At 38.0% G+C, this 25,274-nt stretch overlaps 1 protein-coding gene across 1 annotated transcript in view; it reads left to right on the top strand.

The window, feature by feature from the left end:
* pola2 (polymerase (DNA directed), alpha 2) overlaps positions 1 to 9,691 on the top strand; it is a 69,955-nt gene extending 60,264 nt beyond the window's left edge. Inside the window, exons 16-19 of the mRNA XM_028802316.2 lie at positions 3,266 to 3,322; positions 3,603 to 3,729; positions 6,241 to 6,763; positions 9,630 to 9,691. Of these exons, the coding sequence (XP_028658149.1) occupies positions 3,266 to 3,322; positions 3,603 to 3,729; positions 6,241 to 6,390 (334 nt within the window). The 3' untranslated portion in view covers positions 6,391 to 6,763; positions 9,630 to 9,691. The remainder of the gene's footprint in view (positions 1 to 3,265; positions 3,323 to 3,602; positions 3,730 to 6,240; positions 6,764 to 9,629) is intronic.
* The last annotated feature ends 15,583 nt before the right edge of the window (positions 9,692 to 25,274 follow it).

Genomic DNA, 25,274 nt, shown 5'->3' with positions numbered 1-25,274 from the left:
TGACCATTGCTGATGAAAATGCACCAGTACCAAATTAAGAAGATGACAATGTGTTTGTAAATAAGTTTAAAAATAAAAAAAGTCTGCTATGACTAATTCTGCTTTTTAAATATTACTTTTGACTTTTTTTTTTTCAGAAGCAGTTTTTTATTCTTAATTTTTTAATTCTTATGGCAAATGAGTAGAGAGCAACTTTTGTTGTTTTATGCAAAGGGAACAGTTTTTGTTGTTATCAAAAATATCTGCACATTAAGTATTTCAGTAACTATTAACTATTATTTCTATCGCGAAAAATTACTTCTTTTATGTTATGATTGAGAAATTCAGGCACTGGTAAAAATAACATTTTTAATAGAGACATAAATGTTGTTCCTGAAATTTGCTACTAATTTTGAATAATGATATAAGAAAAACACAGTCAGCGTAATGGCACTAGGAGCAAATAAGGTTTTGTTAATAAAGTTCCGAAACAAGCAGCTTGGTCAAGACTGCAGCAAAAGCATAAGAGGCTAAATCTCATGTTCTCTGTAGGGGGCTTCTCTTATATTCTCATAGTACATAAAGGGCACCTTGGTGGAATAACGGTTGAGAACCACTGCTTTAGACCATAGTTGGTTTGATGAAATTGACTGTTTTTTGTTATCTTTTTATTTATCTCTTTCACATTTTTATGAGCTGTCAATAGGCTTGTGCTCAACAACATCTCTATTTTAGGCTAATCTTGTTTTACATTATTTTTTTATTAGATAACAATAGGTTTAGGCTAAAAGCGTTAGGGAAATGTTGAGATTTTTCATTAGAAGAACTATAGCTGAAAAGGCGTTGAAACTGAAAGAACAAGTACAAAATACTGATGTGTGCAGCACATATTAGGTTTTGGCGGTATTATTTTTTAACAGCATTTGTTGTGTTTGCTGAATTATTCATTTTCATTGTCCATTTTCTTACTGTTTGTGATTGTGTCACAGTCAAAACTATTGTACAGAACTGAATACGAGAATGATCACTTGTAGTATTGTAAAACAAAAGAACAGCTTTAGGTAGAAAACTTTATATCTTTACGTGGAGTAATGTACACTACGCGTTTTTGTTTCCACCAGAAATAATTGTTTTTAATATTTGTATCAACTAGTATTAATAATTAAGAATACTGAAATGGATTGTGACACTGTTTGGTTTTATGAACATTATGTGGAAAGATTGTAAAAGTAATTTAACATTTTACCTATTTAATTTTATTTGTGTGTGTGTCTGTGTATTTATGTATATATCATATGAACAATTTGTTCTTGGCAAGCTATGAAGAATGTTGTCTGTGATGGAATGCATCCCAGAAGTGAACAGAAATGTTATCCATGCTCATTCAACAGTGGAGGAACAGATAACAGATGTGTCGTGTTGTTTAAATGTGCGAGACAGGAAAGAGAAGGGAAAATTCTTGCAAAAGATAGTTGTAAATAAGGAGGGGGGTTGGTAATAAAGTCTTTTATTATATGTGCATGTTTTTTTTTTTTTTTATTTCTCATGCCTGCATATGCTGGGATCATTTCCAAATGTTAGTTGTGTTTTCATTAGATAGCCATGTCTCAGGCAATTCTGTGGCACTTTTAGTGTTAGCTTTGAGTCCCATTTAAATATTTATCCAGTCGAACTTGTATTTGTCTAAATCAGAGGCCATGGGCTGTTTCTTCTGACTGCAATGCGAGGTTTCTGTATACATGTGGCAAGTGTTTTTGATATCGGTTTTTCCTTGTATACAGGTGGACATGAATTGCATGGTATGCTGTAAACCGTGTTACGTGTTTCTGCTGCCAATTTCCTGCTTTTACCATTGAAAAGGACTGTGCGCAGTATGTTTTTAGGCTTGTGTGCTACTTTGATGCCTGATCTAGACAAGATACATACTGTACCTTCTGATATCCTGTGATGATGAGGAATTGTGTGCCAGGTGGGATGGGGGAAGTCAGGTTAGTCAATTTACTGGGGTCTCTGGCGTCTCCTATGTAAGCATTATCTGAATATCTTTGGGTAGCTGTTTGATGTGAACAGTTGGAAAAGATAGAACCTTTCATTCTTTTTAGTCTCCTTGGTATTACAATGGGTGTGAACTCTTCTGTAACAGTCTTATCCATTTGAACTGGTAACGATGCCACCGTGATTACAGGTATTTATCGTAAGGAATGTTAAGCAGACAAAATATTACACTTTGCTAGCAATCACCCGTCATAAATGGAGCTGTGATATGTCCAGGAAATTGAAGCATTGGTTTAATTCTTTCTCCATAGTAAACAGGATCCCCGGTTAATATTGCACTGATGTGATTATGGAAATCCATTCAGCTTGCCACTTTTTAATATGACAGAGATGTCAAAGTAATGTGTCCAAAGTTTTGGAGTGTATGGAGTTAGAGCCATGCTGTCAAATCGCTGCATTACCAGTTCTACCAAGAGTCCTGATAATGGTGATCCCACTGGCATGTCTTCTTTTTGTCAGCAGTATTTCCCATTAAAGTGAGTTACTTTTCTTGCAAAGTGAAACTAGATGCATCGTATTGTTCGTGGCCAGCTTAGTTCATGTTGTTGTTGTGGTGTAGTAGTTATTTAGCTTTTGTTTTCAGAGTTTCTGTGGCCAGATGAATTGGAATCATGGTATACAGTGACTCGATACCAAACAAGACCATGATCTCATCCTCGTAAGTGATGGTGTCAGAGAGCATTTTTTCTATTGCTGTGACATATTGTTTTTTGTCTTAATACAACTGTCGTGCCTCCTTTGTCGGCTGGTGTGATAACAGTGCTGTTATTTTGTAGCGATCTTAAAGCCTTCTGTTCTTTTAAAGAAGCATGTACCGTCAGACATCTTACATGTAACTGGGTGGCCACGACACACCTTATTTCCGAACCTTTAATGGTTATGAAATTTGTATTTTGAACACATAAATGGCACCTCTGAGCAGTTAATTTCTATTTAAATATCCTTTGAATTGAAAAATTCTAAAAGATCCACACTGCTTTGATAAATTTTGATAACTGAAATAAACTGATTCTGTTTTCCAACCCAACATATCCTAACACAGGATCACGGGGTTCTGCTGGCATCTTAAAAATAAAAAAATAACAAAATGGATGGACGTGTAAGACTTTACTCTTCATGTAAAATGTATATTTTCCCTAAATTTCTAAAAAAAAAAAAATTAAATGGAAAACATATAATTAAGTGGTTTAATGATTCATTTTTAAATCTTCTCCCCACTGTTTCATTTTAGTTCTGTTGGTTCTGATCGTTTTACCCGGATTTTGAAGCACATCTTAACACAAAGAAGGTATTTTTGCTTTATGAAAAAATAATCTTTGCCATTAATGCTAATGACTGTTACTCTAGGCTTTCTTAAAACTTTACCAAATACACTCAAAAATGAATTAACTGCATTGTAACATTTGAAACTGCACATGTATACTTTTTGACTTGATATCAATATTAGAAATTTTCTTTTTAATTGATAAGCCATCTAGAGAACCTTTAGATTGCTGATAACATATTTGTTAATAAATAATTACTTATTTAAATGCTGAAATAATTTAGAGGAGATTGTGTGTTGGCAGCTACTACCCACTGTATCCACCTGCCGAAGAAATGAATATTGACTATGAGAATTTTCAGCTGTATGCACAAATGCAAGTCACTCCAGACGTCTTCATAGTGCCCTCTGAACTACGCTATTTTGTGAAGGTGAGTAAATATTTGTGGAAGTTAAAATTAAGTTCCATAGTTGTACACTAAGATTTAATGTTCTACCCATGACTTGTTTCTCTTGACACTTTTCACAATTTTATTAAATGGAAGTCATAAAACTTGGTTTTAAAGTCGTATTTTGTGAAGTATTATTTTGATGTTACTTTGCTTTATAGTATTGGTCCCAGGTAATAAGACTGAAGTTTTGCTCTAAGGTACTTTTTAATTGACGGGTTGCCCTGTAGATAATGAAGTGACTTGCTAGATTTGTTATTCACTCCCTTAGATGCCATCGTTTTATCCTGGTAAATGTTTCAGAAGCAACAGGCTGAACCCAGCTAACCTGGCTACCCTATGCCCAAAAACACACTCTGGCCCTCTCCTGTTTTATTCCCTCAAGCTCTCAGACCTGCTTATAGCTCTGGGTCTTAAGAAAAATCTATTTCCAGTACACATCCTGTTAAAAATGTCCAGGTTTATCCACCCTATATGACATAAAGACCACATTTTGCTTTCTTCAGTCCTGAGAAACAGCAACTCCCTTGTGATTAACTCTTTATTTTGCTTTGCTATGGCGAGTCGGCTACATTGCTCAGAAACCTGGCTTATTGTAGTTTTTTGTACTTATGAAACCCATCTTTCATAATGACCAGTAAAATAGGAGCTTTATCTAAGTAAGTTCATGCCTCACCAATCCTAATCCAGATAATGCCCACAGTACTAGTGCCATTATACAATGCTACTGGTTAGTCTGTCTCATTCAAGAATAAGAACCCATAGAGTTTAACTGTTCCACTTGTAGCTGCTTCCTTTTCACCTGAAAAGTGCAAGAAATCTTAACTTTTACAGCTATCAAATAAATTTAATAAGTATTTCTTCAAATCTGATCTTTTTATTGTTTTTTGCTGATTTATGCTACAGATTATGATCAGTTGAGGCCAGGAAAACATCATCATTAACGAGTAGCAGAGATTCAGCTGTTGGGTTTGCCTTCAAGATTTTATTGTAACTCTGGCTGATCCCTTGTATAAACAATACACAGCATCAAAAAAATACACTATTTTGGCCGTAGGACCCTGTTGTCTTGAATGTGTTTCATGTCCATCATGGATGATGTTATCCTAAACCAGGTCCTCATGACACATAACAGGAGAATTTATAGGCTCCCATAACCTTTCACATATCCATCCAAAGGCAGGATAGTGAGCCTGAACATGATGTGCAGTGTATAATGTTTTTTGATTATTTTCAATCAGGGATTTAACAGTCAGCCAAAGTCTTAATTTCTGTAACCTGGCATATGTTTTCGTAGGAAACCTGAGGAATATGGTTCTTCTGTAAATGGTACACACTATTTTGTCTCCTGTTCATTTATCAGTATATCTGCCTTGAGGTTCCTTAACTACAGTGTTGAAGAAACATGATATCCAAAACGTTTACAGTATTTCAGGATTTTTTAATTCTACCCTCGGAGCCTCTGCATTGACCTAATTGCACCAGATTCTTTCTTTCCCAGTTTGGACACATGCTGTTAGCTCCTTACACATTAATTCTATTTCTTGAGGTCAGTTTAGTGTTGTTGAGAATAGCTTGGGCAGTATATGTCTTATACTTCCTGAAGTGTGCAGTGGTTTGTCCAAAGTGCTCTAAAGAAAATGTCTCTCCATGATCTTGCCTACTTCCTTCCATTTCATGACCTAATAGTACCTTATAGTTCATTGTGCAGTCTCACCTTTTGCTGCTGCAAGAATGGCCTCGTTCTGCATCTTGAAGCGTTTTCTATCTCCACTAGTAACATCTTGAAAAGGTCCATTCAGACTTTTACATGTTCTGTAAATGAATGCGAGATCAGCTATTTGGCCTTGGCTATAGGTAAGTTCTGAAGTTTGTAGTGTGACATAGTGCTTGTTGTGGGCAATTCATGACTAGCACAAAAATCATGGCATTTTATGTGTCCCACAGTCAAACCTGTGTTATTCCTCATGTAAATGTTTAAATGTTCCAATAAGGTTAAAGTTGATATACAGTAACCTCTCACAGCCCACCACCTACTGTTTTGTAAGAATAGTCTGATTAATTATTAATTGAACATCTACAAATAACAGTCAATGTTTTCTTGCCTGCAACCAGACATTATGCTGAGACAATTGTGTAATATTCACATGGTCTAGGGTGAGGCTGCTGCCAACCAGAAAAGTTGGTTCACAAATGTTTTTGGCCAAGGTAACCACTCTCAAGATTTACCTTATGCCATTAAAATATTATGAGGGCATTTTTATAATCCTTCAATCAAATTATTAACCTTAATGAAAATCTTCACAAACCATTTGATATTCTTGAATGAAGCTGTATTAAAGTATATATTTCTATGGCTGAAGGATGTCTTTAATGCTGCTGTCTTAGAAATTGTTTTGCTTACAAAAATGCCACCTTTAAAATTGTCAGGCTAAGTATTCATATCCAAACATTTTCTTCTGTCATAGTTAATTCATGTTTGTAATTCCTCAGGATGTCATTGGCTGTGTATGTATGAACCCTGGGCGATTAACAAAAGGTCAAGTCGGTGGGACATATGGACGACTTTTCATCAAATCCAAAACTAATTTAGAAAAGGAGCGTCAAAATCCATGCTTGGCAGCACAGGTGGTGAAGATCTGAGTGCCAACATACCTGTTTGATGACATCCTTCTTCTGTGAGAAGCCTACTGAAAGATTTAGTAAATTGGAAAACCGCTTCCACTGTCCAGTGACTGAGAAAATGTCTTTAAAGACTAACATCTAAGATGTTCCCAGAGTCAAGGCTAACCATAGTGCACATCTTGACACTTTGTAGAATGCATCTTTATTTTAACTGAAGTGCATGTATCACCACAGCTTCTTTAATAACTACCAGAGAGACTGCAACCGAAAGAGCACAGTGTTCTTTGTACATACAGCTCACTTCATGTGTTAATGGCAAGAACAATAAAACAAAAATGAGAGCTGTCTAGTTGTGATGCCTGGAAAGGATTATTTCTTCATTACTATGTGTGTATATGTATGTGTGTGTGTGTGTGTGTGTGTGTGTATATATAATCTATAATAATAAAAGGCAAAGCCCTCACTGACTCACTCATCACTAATTCTCCAACTTCCCGTGTAGGTGGAAGGCTGAAATTTGGCAGGCTCATTCCTTACAGCTTACTTACAAAAGTTAGGCAGGTTTCATTTCGAAATTCAAAGCGTAATGGTCATAACTGGAACATATTTTTTGTCCATACACTGTAATGGAGGAGGCGGAGTCACGTATCGCGTCATCACGCCTCCTACGTAATCACGTGAACTAAAAACAAGGAAGAGATTTACAGCACGAGTCACACGCGGGAACGAAGGTAAATTACGTTAATTTTTGACTGTCTTTTAATACTGTGTAAGCATACATACTGTATTAACACGTGCAATTAAACGTGTGCATTTACGGGGTGATTTCTCAGGCTTAAAAGCTCACCTTTTATCAAACGCGGGAACAAAGGTAACTGACGTTGTTCACTGTCTTTTAATACTGTGTAACCATACATATTAACACATGTGCAATTAAACGTGTGCATTTACGGGCTGATTTCTCAGGCTTAAAAGCTCGCCTTTTACTAAAAAGGTAAATGCAAAACTATTTTCAATCAGTTTATTGAAACGCTCCCGTTAAGGATTGCAATAACATATTCGCGAGATAAAAGAACGAAGTAGGGGGAAATGGAGGAAGAGCCGCGAACAGCTAAGAGCAAAAAATTAATTAAACAATTGAGAACAGAGCGAGTTAAGCATACAAGCATGTTCATAAGGGAAAGAAAGCACGGTGTAAAACGTAAGTTTAAATTAAGTTTATAGAAACGCTCCCGCTACGGATTGCAATAACATATTCGCGAGATAAAAGTTTAATGAGAACACACGAGGTATAAACGAACCACACGCCGTGGCGCAACGTTAGGGGCAACAGTTTCAACCATTCTATGATCTGCTTCTCGCAACTGAAAGACGGCACATGGCGGATGTTAGCCGACTTGCTGACCGCAACGTTAGGGGCTTCAAGTATGGCGCTGACGCCACATCTCAGTGCCAACACTTTGCAGACTGTACTTAAAAGACACGCCCTCCTCACTGGACAGTTAAAAACACCAATCAAACTAACGATGACATCAAGTATTACCCAATCAAAAGTAGGAAAGGAGGCATCTTCATAAAATGCGTGTGGGATGATTTGCATGAGACGCTGCTTTAAAAAAAAAATGATACAAAAAATACGGGATAAATCCCGTCCAGTATTGATTCAAAACGGGACGCGCAATTTCATTCTCAAACGCGGCACGATTCCGTATTTTAAAGGACGGGTGGCAACCCTACAGTGCCAGGTAACCACCCATACAATCACATTGTGATTCAGACTAGGAATGCAATGAATGTAATTACCCCGATCTACATACAAGGCGACAGTCTTGCAACATTCAAAGATGATGGTTTGGGATAAGTACACCATACAACATAAAAGAGCTTATGAAGTCTTGAACCGAAAAAAGCAACATCTCAGAGATCGTAAAAAAAAAAAAAGGAGGTAATGTCGTTTTACTCGCTGTAGATTTTAGTCAAACATTACCAGTTATTCCACGAGGGAGACCAGCAGATGAACTCAACGCGTGTTTAAAATCCATGCTTCTCCCACGGTCGGTTATATGTCGCGTGTTCTCGGGTAGGTACACCAAAAAATGTATACATTTAAGCATGTAATGGGCAAAGAAAAAATGAGGTATACCCGAAGGCACTGCAGTAGTACTTCATGTAACTTTACTTCTTAAATGTTAATGTTTTACTGTTTAATAATTTATACGCTTCTTATATGTTGTTCAAATTCTTTTATCAAAATACCAGTGACAGCGCAATGCACGATAACATGGAGTGAATACACCATACGCATCCGCCCACGGCTGCCCTGCTGTGCGCAGATAGGAGTTGATTCTACAATAAAATAAAATAAAGATAAAAAGACTAAAACAATCATCACCCATAAACCGGATAGTAGACGTGACGTACTATATGTGTACCACATTTCAAGTGTATAGGTGAAACGGTTTGCGAGCTACAGGTGATTTGAAATCCTGGACAGACACACAAATTGCCACGGTAGCAAATTACAGAAGAAGATTTTACTGTTTAATAATTTATATTTATATGAAATGTGCTTCTTATATATTACTTCATATTCTCATATGATAATGATGTTAATGTTTATATTGATTTCTGTGTTATTAAAACTGCATGTATGTGTGTATATGTGTGTATATATATATATATATATATATACTAGCAAAATACCCGCGCTTCGCAGCGGAGAAGTAGTGTGTTAAAGAGGTTATGAAAAAAAAAGGAAACATTTTAAAAATAACGTAACATGATTGTCAATGAAAGGCCGTTTCACTCAGTAAGTCTTATGTGTGTGTTTATGTATGTGTGTATATATATATATATATATGTAGATGTGTATATGTAGATATGTATATATATGTATATGTATATAAATGTTTATGTGTGTGTGTATATTATATATATATATATATATATATATATATATATATATATATATATATATATATATATATATATATATATATATATATATATATATATATATAAAACAGCAACAGTTATAACAATGACAACACAATTACATTGACAATCATGTTACGTTATTTTTAAAATGTTTCCTTTTTTTTTCATAACCTCTTTAACACAGTACTTCTCCGCTGCGAAGCGCGGGTATTTTGCTAGTGTATATATATATATATATATATATATATATATATATATATATATATATATATATATATATATATATATAATAAAATGTGTATATTATATAAATAAATAAGTGGCTAGGATAGAATGCTGAAAATAGTTTTTCCAATAAAATTCCTAAAGGAAAACATTGTAACTGCTCTTTAAAATGTCATTGTAATCTTCAACACAAAGTGTTTTGGCTAGAGCTAGTAGTAGTAGGTTATGGCAATGGAATTTATGATTTTGTATGACAATGAAAAAAGCATCGAATGTGCCCATAAAAAATACAAAACTAAACTTTTTATAAACAGCCCTATTATGGGCTGGTCCCTTGCCCAGGGTTGGTTTTACCCTTGCCCAAATGTAAGGACCCTAAACTAAATAATCTGGTTAAAAGATTAATGGAAGACTTGACGGTTCAAATTAGGTTTTTCACATTTAAAGTGGCATGTGTTTAGAATTCAAAGCTAATACTAGAACATGATGATAAATCACTTCTGTCTTCTTTATTGTGAAAGATTAATTGAATACCCATTAAGTAATGCTCAGATCTGGCTTTCATTTCATCTTCTAATGCATCCATAATGCTGGAGAGTGGAAAATCCTGTGAACAGTTCCTGAGATGAATATTTAAGTTTGTCATGCTGTGTCTTGAAGCATTGTAGGATACGGTGAGTGGGAGGTATGCTGTAGTCTTAAGCTAAACCTCCTCCCACTGTGGACCTGTCTGTGATAATGTTCTTCATCCCCCCAATCAGGTAAATAACTCATCCTTCAGGGTGAAGCAGATGTTTTTGGCTGTAGCATTAGTCATTAGGAGTAGCTCCACCCGTCAGGTAAAATAGTCCACAATCACCATCAGGTAGGTCTTCTGGTCCTTGGTGTCAGGAAATGGTCTCATTAGGTCCATGCCTAGGCACTCCCCTGGTGTGGTGATGGTCACTGGTTGAACTGTCCAGAGAAGAGACCAGGTGGGGTTTTGTTTTGCAGACTGGTGGTACACGTGTGGACATATTGTCAGCCCCCATTTCTCCTCCAGGATCTTAAACATTGTTTTGGGGAGTCTAAAGTCACCATTGATCTGACTATAATGTTATTATTGTAGGAACTTGGGCAAATATGTATGTCTCGGGCACTACCAACTGATAATGGTAACCCTGATCCTTGGTTGATACACAGTGATAAATGCCCATTGAAGTTCCCTATAATGTATGGGGTCAGGCCTCTTGCCCAAGCCGTCTCTCCGCCCATGACAAACAGGACTAGCAGCTTGAGACTGAACAGTGTCCTGCATGTTCAGGGAAAGATCAAGCCGAGGGTTAGGGGACCAATACCATGGGTGCTGGCTCATGCACATGGGGCATGATATTAGCACAGCCTTTACAAAAGCACACCTTGAATGTAAACTGTTGGAGGTGCAACACCTACCTGGTTAACCGAGATGTGGTCTTCTAGCAATTGAATGCCCTGGTAGGAGCATGGTGGTCTGTGTAGACTTCAAAAGTTGTTCCCTCCAGGAAATGGATCCGCTTCTCAATGGCCCACACAACAGTGAGGCATTCCTTCTCTGTGGTGGAATAATTGTACTTGGCACGCTTCAGTGCCCGGGAGGCATATGCCACCATTCTTTCCTCTCCCTGATTCATTTGGGAGTGGACAGCATCAAGCCCGAGGTCATTTACGTCTGTGTGGAGGTGGAAAGTCAATGTGGATCTGGCTGTGCCAGGACTAGTGATTATGACAAGGCCTTCTTCAGCGCTTCAAGAGAGTCCTAGCAATCCTGCCACCACCTCCTCAGCAGCTGGAATTGTGGAGCTGCGATTTTGGCAAATTTGTGGAACCACCCAGCCATCCCCAGGAAGCACTGGAGACTTTTTACCTCCTGGGGTGCAGGGTAGTCCACAATGGGCTTAACTTTCTTGTCCACCCGGACCCCATCCACTGACATCACATAGCTGAGGAAGGTAAGCTGGTTTTGCAGATATCTACACTTCTTGCTGTTTGATGTGAGGTGAGCCATGTGAAGTCCCTAGAAGATTATCTTGAGGATCTGAAGATGTACTGTATGTATTCCACCACAGTCTGAGCAGATACCGTAAAGGGTTTTGTGTGCTTTGTGCTTTTAAATACTGCCTCTTATCAAGACATGTTAATGGATTATAATTCAGAATTATATGTAAAATGGCAGTGGAGGGCTGGAAGTAATTTCGGTTCTGCTGCACTTATGAAGATTGTCACAAATCTGCTGCTAGACAGTGAAATTGCCTTGAAGATAAACACAAAATACTGGTAATGCTGTAGAGTAATCCAGAAGAACCTATACTGTGTAGTGATTTGCCAGGTGCAATTTATTTCTTTAAATGCAGAGTGCTACACTACACAGGTTAAATAAGAGGAACACAAACCAATACAAGGGTGACATCAAACTGCAAGCAGTTTTTGAATAGTTGTGTATAATGATTTTCTCATCCTCCTTAATTGTGGTCACGTTTTTAAAGAGGTGGGATAACCTTTGATCCAGTTCTGGCTATATAAATAAATAAAATGCAGAACAACATTAACTTCTGTTCTATAGTACATGTCTATATTAAAGAGCATTTTCTACTATGACAAATTAAGGAAACTATTCTTATTAAGTCCTGAAAAAAGACCCATGTGTGTATCATATCTAGAACCAAAGTCAGAGACCTTTTCTTTACATAGAGAGTCATGGGAGTCTGCATCAAGCTGCAGAGGATATGTTGACAGCATTTAAGAACTTGTGTTGTGGTACTGGGCAGCGTTTGGGTTGATATGCACAGTGATCTCCACTTATTTGTAAGCTGTATATTTTTTTTTTATATTTATCAAATGTGATAAGTCCCATCTTTACAATACCACTATCTTTAAGTAGTCAGACATGTTTACAAATGTTATATAGGTAAGTTGAACTGAGTTCCGAGTTAGCTTTATTCTGGCCAAACACTCTGGTTGGTGGTCTTTGTTTGAATTAACCAAATGAGTCTTATTTACATGACTCTTTCCCAATTGAGCCATGTCAGTAATATGTTAAAACAAACCAAGATGTGTGTGCTATACCAGTTTTACAAAGTTAGCTCAAGTGTGTATATTTTATTTACTCTAAAGAAGCCAAATTCCATCCATCCATTTTCTAACCTGTTTACCCAGTTCACAATGCTTATTCTTGCAGCACAGGGTACAAGCCCATCTCAAATTGCATCTTGAAAACATTATGTGGACTTTATTTATTTATTTATTTATTTTTCCCAAAGCCTTTTTTTCACATTTTTTTTCTCTCTTAATAATGTTGAATGATGTGATTATTAAGAATGTATTAGAAAAAAAGATTGCAATCATACAGTGTAACAGTTCCCCACTACCACCACCGCCTTTACTTCATAGATGCTGATTGAGATGGAGGTCTCTCTGTGTCTCCTGAAGTCCTTGTGACTTTTTGTCATAGTGATGTTCAGGGACAAATGTCTGGTGTGCCACTTATACCTATGTATAGACTTGTTGTTGGATGTTACTCTAATCAGCAAATTTTATTATAAGATTGTTAAGTATCATTTGGTTGTGTAGCCATGGTTGACTCTAAAAGAGATTCTTCTTCCTTTGAAGGCACTTTATCAGGCACATATTACTAGCTGAAACAATCAAGAAGGAATCGGGTCAATAACAACTGTTAACACACCTCCCAACAGATAGGATTCAAATAACTATTCTGTTAGGTACCCAAAACAAACAAGCTGTATGTTTCATTGTCAACAAAAATAAAGAGCAAAAACAAGTTGTCTAAATATCTTATAATTTGTTTTTATGAAAATGGCCTCTACCATGTTTGGTCCTAGTGAGCCATATTGGTTACTTGTCTTCATAGCAACTAATCTTTAAATTGGATTTTTAATCTCCATGCTAAACAACTATAGCCTCTAACTGTTTGCTCTTCTAGTGTAAATTGTGAGACATTACAGGGCATGTTTTGCTTTCTCAAGAAGAATGTTAGTTCCCAGAACTGACCTTTGGCTCCTTCACTTGCTTGTTAAGACCACTCCTGTGTTTACATTGTACTTTGTAGTTCTTTGGAATGTGACTAATTCAGGTGAGTAGACATAAGTGCAGCTGCATGTAGGTGTCTGTCCTGTGGGGGAGCAGCCAGTTGATTCTCCTTCAAAGTTGTGTTTTTATAAGACCAATTCTCTACCTTTAGTAATGTTTTGTAATCTAAAAACAGAAATAATATGTGCGTTTACCAAATGTCACATCTATCCATCCATCCATTATCCAACTTGCTATATCCTAACTACAGGGTCACATGGGGGTCTGCTGGAGCCAATCCCAGCCAACACAGGACGCAAGGCAGGAAACAAACCCCGGGCAGGGCGCACACACACACACACACACACATACACTCCAAGCACACACTAGGGACAATTTAGGATTGCCAATACACCTAACCTGCATGTCTTTGGACTGTGGGAGGAAACCTACGCAGACACGGGGAGAACATACAAACCAGGACCAGGGAAGTGAACCCGGGTCTCCTAACTGCAAGGCAGCAGCGCTACCCACTGCGCCACTGTGCTGCCCACAAATGTCACACTGCAATATGATTTAGGAGCCCCATAACTGTCTACTGTACCTTGGAGGTAGAAGGTGGAAAACCATTAAGTAATACTTTTAAATTGCTGCAGTTTCTCTTTGTGTGAAAATTTTCCCTGTTAATTTTCCCAAATGCATTTATTCATCCTTTGGAGTAACTATTTGGAAAGTAAAAAGTAAAACAACTAAATCTTCTTAATGAACTTAGAAATAGGGAATAATGTTTTAAATTTCCCATAAATATACAGTACATTTTGCATAGTATACATTTTATTGCCCCACAGTGTTTTATTAGTGGTGCAATGGAGCTCCATAGATGTGCCTTTTATTCCCCTTATTACCTGCCCATATTGGTTTTTTTTCTGTACACTTGTGTTTTCTACCCAAAAACATCTTTTATCTATGACAGTGTCAAGTGGTTATGTATGTCTGCACAAGGCCTTCAATTAACTGATGTCTTATCTAAGGTTCTTCATTTCCCAATTGGTCCCAATTCAGCCTGCAACCATCAATTGGCTTAATCAGCTTCAGAAAAATATAAGTGAGTTATTATATGTTTTTATTCTTCAGTGGATAAAATTACATTTGAATATGAACCTATTTGTCCCTTGCAATGTTTTGTAAATTTATTTCAGTATGGCTTTCTGACTTTCTGCATCTGGAAAATCTTTTTAGTGAAAATTGCCAAGATCATTCTGGAACATTTCTCTATAAATGAATGTTTTATTTGGTATGTGTGTGCGTGTGTGTGTGTGTATGTATGTATATACAGTCATATGAAAAAGTTTGGGGAACCCCTCTCAGCCTGCATAATAATTTTACTCTCAACAAAAAAGATAAAAAGTGGTATGTCTTTCTTTTCCTAGGATCATCTGAGTACTGGTGTGTTTTCCGAACAAAGATTTTTATTGAAGCAGTATTTAGTTGTATGAAATTAAATCAAATGTGAAAAACTGGCTGTGCCCTTGTAATTTGGCTGATTTGAATGCATGTAACTGCTCAATACTGATTACTTGCAACACCAAATTGGTTGGATTAGCACGTTAAGCCTTGAACTTCATAGACAGGTGTGTCCAATCATGAGAAAAGGTATTTTAGGTGGTCAATTGCACGTTGTGCTTCCCTTTGACTCTCCTCTGAAGAGTGACAGCATGGGATCCTCAAAGCAACTCTCACGATCTGAAAACAAAGATTGTTCAGTATCATGGTTTAGGGGAAGGCTACAAAAAGCTATCTCAGAGGTTTAAACTGTCAGTTTCAACTGTAAGGAATGTAATCAGGAAATGGAAGGTCACACAAACAGTTGCTGTTAAACCCAGCAGGTCTGGCTGGCCAAGAAAAACACAGGAGCGGCATATGTGTAGGATTGTGAGAATGGTTACAGACAACCCACAGATCACCTCCAAAGACCTGCAAGAACATCTTGCTGCAGATGGTGTATCTGTACATCGTTCTACAATTCAGTCAAATTTGCACAAAGAACATCTGTATGGCAGGGTGATGAGAAAGAAGCCCTTTCTGCACAGATTCATCTTGGAACAAAGTGCTTTGGACTGATGAGACAAAAATTGATTTATTTGGTCATAACAAAAAGTGCTTTGCATGGCGGAAGAACACCACCACATTCCAAGAAAAACACCTGCTACCTACTGTCAAATTTGGTGGAGGTTCCATCATGCTGTGCAATACCTCCCCCTGGACGCTAGATGGCCGCCCCCCTGGGTTGGAGCAGTGCCTTGGTTTCCTGCAGGGCTCCATGGGAACTGACGTTTGATGCAGCCCTCCTGGGTCCCGCAGGCGCTGCCTGGGGGGGCTGCAGCTGGAACTCCTGAGCCCTTGTGGGCAGTGTTTTCACCTCACCCGGAAGTGCAGCTGGAACTCGGCAATCAAGCACCTGGAGCACTTCTGGGTGAACTATAAAAGGGGCCAGCAGCCACCACTCGATGCGCCAGAGTCGAGAGGAGGACAAAGCTGACCTGGGAGGAGTTGAGGAAAAGAAGAGTGTGTTTTGGGTGCTTTATTTGCGTTTTGGGGACTGTGTAGGGTCAGTGGGGAACGGGAAAGACATGTCTCACGGCTGAAGAAAATAAAATCGTTTGACACCAGAGGCACGGGTAAAATAAACAGTTTTTGTCGGGTCGGGCACCTATATAGCGCCTTTTCACAATATATATTATAACAAAAGGCGCTATATAGGCGCCTGACCCAACACAGATGAACACAGAGGCACGTATGAACCAACAAAAACCTTTATTTTTCTTCATCCGTGGGCGCACGTCTTCCCTGTGAGCCACAGGCAATACACAGTCCACAAAGCACTATTCCAACACCAACACAATCTTTTTTCTCCTCTGCCACCACTCCTCCTGAAGCTTAGTCCTCAACCTCCCGACTCTGGCCCCTGAGTGGTGGTGGCTGGCCCTTTTATAGCCAGGGTGGGGCTGAAGATTCGTCCAGCCGGGCTGCTGACTCCATGCAGCTCCCCATCCAAACCCCCAACCAGGCTGTGGAGGACTTCATCTCCCATGGAGCCATGCAACAGGTTGGGGGATCACTGTCTGCCAGGGAGCCTGCCACGAAGCGTCCCGGGGGAGGCATTGATCTGCCCATGGTTGCTCCCCCGGAACAGATGCAGCAGGGGCATAGGACCCGGCTGTCCGCCACTATAATATATATATATATATATATATATATATATATATATATTATACACGATACAATGCATTGGTATTAAGATATTTAAGTGGGAACTTTATAGTTGATTTATAAAGAAAACTGAATAAGTAATTGACCAGATGGAAAATAACCTGATGGCAGCACAGGTTCCTGACTTACATGGGACGCTCATCCATCTACAAACACAAGCACAGCCAGGCCTGGGGCCACATGTATAACGGCGTGCATAGAACTCACACTATAACATGGCGTAAGCACAAAAGCAGGAATGTGCGTACACACAGAAAAATCCAGATGCAGGAATCTGTGCATACGCAAACTTCAACGTTCTTCCGCTACATAAATCTGATCAGCGTGAAAAGTAACGCACATGCATGCGCCTTCTGTCCCGCCCCAACTCCTCCCAGAATTATGCCTCTTTGAATAAGCAAATCGATATAAATAGCCTTCTGTGAAAAGCACGGGGGAAAATATAAGAATTTCAGCGAATACCAAGTGGAGGCAAAGGAAAAACGCACTATTTGTTGGTTTAAACAGTGGTATAATCAACAAAAGAAAGTTGATCGAGTGACATAGTGTCGGAGAAACTCGAAAGCTCAAGTTCACAAAATCGCACAGTGCCCGAAATAAAAAAGAAGTTGTCACATATCAAAGTCGGCGTGAAAAGGCGACTCGTAGCCAACCGTCTGAGTGTCATATGAAAGCTTATTAGGGTACAGAGGAAAAAAAAATAGGCACACAGTGGGGAAAAAAAGCATGAAATGTCAACATTAATCTCGAAATTTCCACTTTAATCACATAGTTTATTTTGTCATTAAAGTAGAACATCATAAACTTCATCTTAAAATTGTTTATTTTACTAGTTTCTCAAATCCCATCATAACTAAAGTAGGACGTTAAATGCTTTGTTCTGTGTTTGATCCTCTATGTGTGTGAATCACTACGTGCTTCCGTTCTTTCTCTTTCTCCGACAGAACACAGAATCCATTACATTGGTGATATTACAGCTCTCTGAATAATTAAAATACTGAGATGTATACGTGATATCTTTTTCATGATGATAGGAATGAAAGCATGTTATTAAACATGGGAACACGGTGGCGCAGTGATTGTTCATATCTCACGCAAGAGGCTTGCTGCGCCATGCGCGACCTTCGATGAAATAATTTATTACAGAAGTACTGCCTCTTTCAAACGTACTAACCTCCAAGTCATGTCCTTACTTTTCTTTCTCCAAATACACAATCGCCACACAATCAGCTCTGTAATAGACGTTAAGCCATTTGTAAGCTTAGAACGCCGATTCTTCAAAACTTTTAAGGAACATTGAAATATCTTCGTAGTACATGTTTAATTATTCTATCTGTCTATCCTTCCAGTGTCGCGTCAGCACCAGCAAGAATACAGCGCAAGGCAGGAGCTATCCGTGAACTAGCTAGCGCTGCGGCACCGTGTCCTCACATATTTAATTATTAACAATACAGATTATTTAAATGAAGTTAAAGTTTTATCTGTATACTATAAGCAACATATTTTGCTGCATTTCATCTTAAAAATGATATTGTCATCATATGCGCTTTATAAAGTGGTGCAGGTTGTGCAATATTATAACTGTAGTGCAAGTTTACAGTGAGGTAATTGTACATGTAAGTACAAACAGTTCTACAAGGAGCACTTGATGGACTGATTGAGTGCGTTTATAGTTCTTGGGATGAAACTGTTTCTGAAACGCGAGGTCCATACAGGAAAGGCTTTGACGCGTTTTGCCGTGGCTGAGGTAGTGTGTGTCTTGAAACTTTATAACGATAATTCTGTTTCCGATCAGCTGCTGCTGTGATTCCCCACTCATGAAGTGATATAAATACTCTGAGTGGTGCAGTGAGAGTAATATGGAAAAAGATGATCTGCTGTGGCAACCCTTAACGGGAGCAGCTGAAAGAAGAAGATAATGCAGTGAGCGTAGCAACGCTAAAGCAGTTATGGTATTTGGAATACTATGATCTATTACCTGGATCATTATATTGCTACAGGTTAATTACAATCAGATGCATTACACTAATAAACAATATGCAGTTAATTTCAGTGTATTTATAAAGCCGCGTCAGGAATGTGGGTCTAAGAAAGAAAGGGTAACCACACAGGAACAGCAGCACTGCTTTGACGCTGGGTGCCGCCAGTCTGCAAAACCGAGCGGAGAAATTGTGTACGCCAGAGTATGAGGTACCATGGAAATGTGCGTGGCTTTACGGCAAGTTTAGGTTTTATTCTTCGCAATTTGAGCGTGGAAACGTTCGTACGCAACATTTCTGTGCGTACGCACCGTTTATACATGAGGCACCTGGTCATTTTAGATATGCCCATCAACCTGGTTGGTCTGTGGCTGTGAACCAATTTCTGGATGAAAGTGTAATAGCCACAACTGTTGCACCACAGGGTGAAATTAAAAAGGAGGTTGAAATGGTTTCATACTGCAGTTTTGCTTGCTGTAGTTATCGCTCTCGTTTTTTTTTTTTTTCCCATTTCTTGTCAGTATGGTAACTGTGACAAAAGGAGGAAGAACTTCTCAATGACTTTCACCTGCATGTTTATTTAGATTGTTCTGCTTTAAACAGAATGTGAGGAATGTCTATATAGGCATGTCCCTTATTCTCATGTTTGTAGTAAATGCTTTATTTCTTAAGGGTGGCATGGTTGGTGCACTGGTTCACGTGCAGCTTCATGGACTCAACACTCTGGTTTTGAGTCCTGTGCTCGGTTCCTTTTTATGTGGACTTCCCCAACCGATAGTCTGGTTTTCCTCTCTCATCTCAATGACATGCGTATTAGGTTACCTGACAATTCAAATAGTTGTGCACAAGTGTGCTTTGTGATAGACTGGAGTCCCATCGGAAGTTGATTTCTCCTATTTGCCTAGTGCTGCCAGGATAGGTTCCAGCCCCCATGATTCCTAAATTGGATTATGCAGATCTGGGAATTTTACCTTATTATAGAAGTCTGCTTGTTTGTTTAATATGTGGCAACAGTTAAGAGCAGAAATTAAATACACCAATCAAAACACTACCCCCAAGGTTTGGCTTAGAGAGACTCTGCTGTAAAACCATCACTGAGTGGGAGAACCCATGGCACTAGACACATACTGTAGGTAGAGGGGATATAAGAAAGGCTTTTAAAAACTGGCTAGATGATACATTGGGGCAGATGGATAACTAATCTTGATCAACTTCAAAGCTTTTTCTGGTTTGTAAATGTTTAAATAAATTTCTCCTTTTGTGACAGTGCAGACACTTCACATAACAGTTGTTGCTAGAGGTTTGCAGATATTCTAATGCCACTGCAGCGAGTTGTTTCTCTTTAATCTTGATTTAGTAGCATCAGAGTGTTGGTGTTACAGGACAGTCACGTTACCAAATTAGCAGGGCCCGTCTCCCTAATAATGCAAACATCTGTTCACTTTATAAAATACAATGGATGATTAACCTGACTTTTAATTATGCACTTGTATTATTGTTCATGTTAAGTGTTTAGAACATTAAAACTTCGATAGGTTATCAACAGGAAAAAATATACAGAAGTGAACTGAAGTGCATGTTTTCTGATTGTCAGATTTATGGGAAAATATGATGATTAAACCTGCCCTGCCTTTAAATAAGTTCACGCTTCAAATACTGTTTCTCATTTGTTTCTGATTAGTCACACTATTAGTTCTTTTTCATTTTTACATACCTTACTTATACAGAGACACAGTGTATGAATTGTCTTAACAGGATGCTACGTTTCTATGTGAAATAATGATGCATTTTATATGTGTATTTTTGTTTGTTCAACAGTTGTTTGTCTTACAGATTCCATTGTTGTTGTCCAAGTTCCATTTTAATTAATTTTGGAGAAGTTTAATTTTGGTACCGTTTTGGTTAAATTTTCATGGCAGCATTGTCTCACAATATGCGACCTCGCTGTCGAATTTGTGATGTCATACTTGGTACAGTATAATTTTGTGCTGGTATCAGTCTGGGTTAACCCTTGTTAGATACATGTTTTGTTTCATCTAGCCTAGTTAGCCTTTTTTTCAGTTAGGTACTAGAGTTGATTTGTTTTTTGCCTTTTTAACTCCTTTGATTACTGGTGACTTATTTATGATTTATGTATGTCTCTAACTTTGATACCATCCTCAGGTGTTTTCATTCTTGGTCAATAAGAACAGCTTCAGTGCACTTTGGTGTTTTTTGGAATATGTTTGTTTGTTTTTTTTGTTGGTTTCTTATTTATTTTTATTTACTCTTTAGTTCTTTTTATCATTGTTTTAGTAACATCATTTTGTTTTTATTATCAGTACCACCATTTTGTGTATTTGTTTGCATCAGTGCCACCATTTTGCTTGTCTGGTCATCGTAATATTGTGTAGCTGCCATGCATCTTAGTGGCCATTTTATTTAAAATGGTCACTCACATTAAATACTGTATGAGCTTTGGGTAAACTCATCACCAGAGAATTGTGCACAAACAACAAATCAATTTAAGCATAACTTTGGGTTCAAATTCATGTTGACTATAGGTTCAAATTCATGTTGACTATAGGTTTCGCTTTATTCTTTAAACTTATGTACCGACCTTACCTTTACTATTCTTGTGAGACACCATAAAGAAAAAAACTCTGATCTCTAACCACTCATTATATCTGTCCAACAGGTCACCTTTAGTCCTATTTGATGAGTGTTCATATTGTAAATATGTGGCATAGTTCTGACGCAAGGAATTGCATTATTTGGGGTGTTCATAGTGATAGAAAATGCTGTCCCAATTGCTTGTCCAGAAACTTCCATAAGTACTAATCAGGACCTGTATTAAGAAGTGTACAGGTTGATGTGTGTGCTAATAAGCTAAATCAAATGTATTAATATGTTAAAAGCATTAACTTTTGAACTTTAATGAGAGAGTGGGCTTCCAGCCAAGGGAGGCTCTTTTCATGTGTCTGGCTTATTGTTCTCTCCCTGTGTCAGTTGTTAAAGTTTTTATTTGAGCTTTTCTAATCTTGGAGTGTCTAATCTGTCCATCTCTACAACCGTTGCCCAACATGAGAAGTATGGTGGGACACACTGAGCCCTGTCATTTTTGTATGTAAGTTTAGCTGCAATAGACGGGCTTCCAATTCAAAGTTGGTTCCTGTTTTGTTACTAATAGCTCTATGCAACCTTGTAATATTGAAAGCTGACTACTAAAGACTCCTCATCTCTCTGGGAGAGTGGATCAGGTAAACAATGACATTCTTAAACTTGATTAATCCAATTCAATTTCTTCAGGTGCCGAAGATCAGATGCTATTTTCTAATTCCTATTAGAGCAATAACATGTGGTCTGTCAACATGCCAGCATTGCATTAACCTTTGAAAAATAAAAGTGATGTCAGTTTAAATGGGAGTAAGAGATTCATTGAATGCAAATGCACAGGAATTTCCAGATTACATAAAAAAAGAAATACTGAAAGTAATGTCACGCATTACCAGGTGCACATAGTTTATGGTTTTTTGAGTAGCATATCTTTAGTGCTTTACATTCCTGAGACTTTTTAGCTAAACCAAATCAATATTGAACAAATAGGAAAGGGCAAATGCCTGGTTGCATGTTCTTACATTTTTAAGGTGGATGTATCAAATAACTGAAAATCAGCCCAGCCATTGACATGGCAGAAAAAGTAATTCCTGCGTGCTTTTTCACACATGCAATTCACTAAAAGGGCTGATGTCACTTTTCATTTGGCTGATCTTGCTTCTTTCACATTTTATTTTTAGAGTGCTTTTCCCATGCACAAAATTCTTCATAAATATTAAAACGGTGGCAGTAGGAATAAAATGACAATACAAAAAAACTAAAGCTGGTTATAACAATAGCTATAAGGTAATAGCTGAATATGGTATACCAAATAAATCAAATGCAATATTCTATTTTAGCAGAAGATTAAATAAACACAAATAAAATATGTAGTACTAGAATTTAGTGGACATGTACACCAAGTTCCAGGTTACATAACAAAAACCTGTTTAGACTGAGTGAACTGTGAGGAAGGATGATAAGGGTGGCATCACATTAAACCGATGAGTCTAAAGTTGCGTTTTAAATGAGAAAACATGTTGCATGTTGATTAGCACATACATGTAAAAAATTTCACATGACAATGACCCTATAAACTTGTAACTTTAGGGTGATCATTCCAAGTGCCAAAGACTCCATCCTCCATGAAATATGGAGTAGTCAAAGGCACAATAAAACTGCCGTCCATGTGCAGTTAAAATGGGAGATACCTTCTCAGTGTGGAAAATTACAGACAATTAAAATTGACATACTGAAGTGGTGCCTAATGTTTTAGATGGTGAAAGGTAAGGGTATAATGGTGTTTTCATGAAATGATACTGAATATGAGATTGGTAAATGTTTTGAGTGTCAGAAATTACTGTACAAAGTTAATCTAAGTGTTGCTTGCAGTTTGACAAATAGGGTGTACCCAGAAATAACCCGAATCTGTACCTGGCGCGTAATCTAGACTTAGTTGCAAATTTCAACGCTAGGTGTAGCATACTTGCAGTATTCTGTGGTAGTTTGCCAAGTGGTGTTGCTCCGTATTGTTCGTACGGCATTCCATCTCGGTTTTTCTTGGTGCTTATTAAACGTGTTCTGTGATTTTTTTTTTTGTGATGGGTGATCATAAAGAACTGCGAGTCTACAATAAATTTTGTTTTCTCTTAGGGAAAACAGCTGCTGAAACTGTAGTGATGCTTGAAACTGCTTTTAAAGAGGATGCTTTAAGTAAAATGCAGGTGTACAAGTGTTTTTTTTTTTTTTGTTTCAAGCGAGAGGAATCGTCACTTGAAGATCAACCAATATCTGGCCGACCTTCCACAATTAGGAATGACGAAAATTTTGGAAAAAGTTTGCAATGCAATTTACGTAGATCGTCGTCTGACTATTGAAGAGATTTCTGAAATTACTTGTGTCTTGGAGTTCTTGCCACCCTCCCTATTTGACTGATCTTGCTCAGTGCAATTTTTTTTTTCTTGTTCCCGCATATGAAAAAAGAACATGGTGGAAAGTATTTTTATACTGTGGAGGAAGTCAAATAAAAATCACTGCAGGACTTGGACAACGTTCCTCTTCAGCAATTCCAAAAATGTTCCTACTATTCATTCACATGGAGAGTACTTTGAAGGAGACTAAAGTTTCAGTAAGTAAAATTTATTAAAACATTTTTTCTTACCATCCATCCATCCATTGTCTCCCGCTTATCCGAGGTCGGGTCGCGGGGGCAGCAGCTTGAGCAGAGATGCCCAGACTTCCCTCTCCCCGGCCACTTCTTTTAGCTCTTCCGGGAGAATCCCAAGGCGTTCCCAGGCCAGTCGAGAGACATAGTCCCTCCAGCATGTCCTGGGTCTTCCCCGGGGCCTCCTCCCGGTTAGACGTGCCCGGAACACCTCACCAGGGAGGCGTCCAGGAGGCATCCTGATCAGATGCCCGAGCCACCTCATCTGACTCCTCTCGATGCGGAGGAGCAGCGGCTCTACTCTGAGCTCCTCCCGGATGACTGAGCTTCTCACCCTATCTTTAAGGGAAAGCCCAGACACCCTGCGGAGGAAACTCATTTCAGCCACTTGTATTCGCGATCTCGTTCTTTCGGTCACTACCCATAGCTCATGACCATAGGTGAGGGTAGGAACATAGATCGACTGGTAAATTGAGAGCTTTGCCTTATGGCTTAGCTCCTTTTCACCACGACAGACCGATGCAGAGCCCGCATTACTGCGGATGCCGCACCGATCCGCCTGTCGATCTCACATTTTTTCTTACATTTTTTATTAAACATTTTTTTTTCAATTCCGGTTATTTTTGGGTACCCCATCATATATTAAATTTCTGAAGAAACCTGGAAAAACAAGACTTAGAAATACAACACTGCAGGTAGAAGTTATAGTTTATGTCTCTGAAGTTGCTGAAGGTGAAACTCAACTTTTTCCCTATTGCAGATACATACTGAAGCAACCCTTTACTAATTCCATTCTATCCATCCATTTCTGGAATCTGTTTAATCTATTCCAAGAGCCAGAGCCTTTCCTAGCACCCTGAATGCAATGTTCAAGTAGTAAGAATAGGAGGTTAAAACAAATAAAACTAATAAGTTATGTTTGGAATTTTAAAATATACCTCTTATACAAGCAAAGGATTACAAAAATAGTTTTTTGTTTTATACAGTGCATCCGGAAAGTATTCACAGCGCATCACTTTTTCCACATTTTGTTATTACAACCTTATTCCAAAATGGATTAAATTCATTTTTTTTCCTCAGAATTCTACACACAACACCCCATAATGACAAAGTGAAAAAAGTTTACCTGAGATTTTTGCAAATTTATTAAAAATAAAAAAACTGAGAAATCACATGTACATAAGTATTCACAGCCTTTGCTCAATACTTTG

Source organism: Erpetoichthys calabaricus, chromosome 1 (assembly GCF_900747795.2).
Source record: "Erpetoichthys calabaricus chromosome 1, fErpCal1.3, whole genome shotgun sequence".
Classification (NCBI taxonomy): Eukaryota; Metazoa; Chordata; class Cladistia; order Polypteriformes; family Polypteridae; genus Erpetoichthys; species Erpetoichthys calabaricus.
The sequence above is the reverse complement of the archived record's forward strand: the minus strand, read 5'-3'. Positions and strand labels throughout refer to the sequence as shown.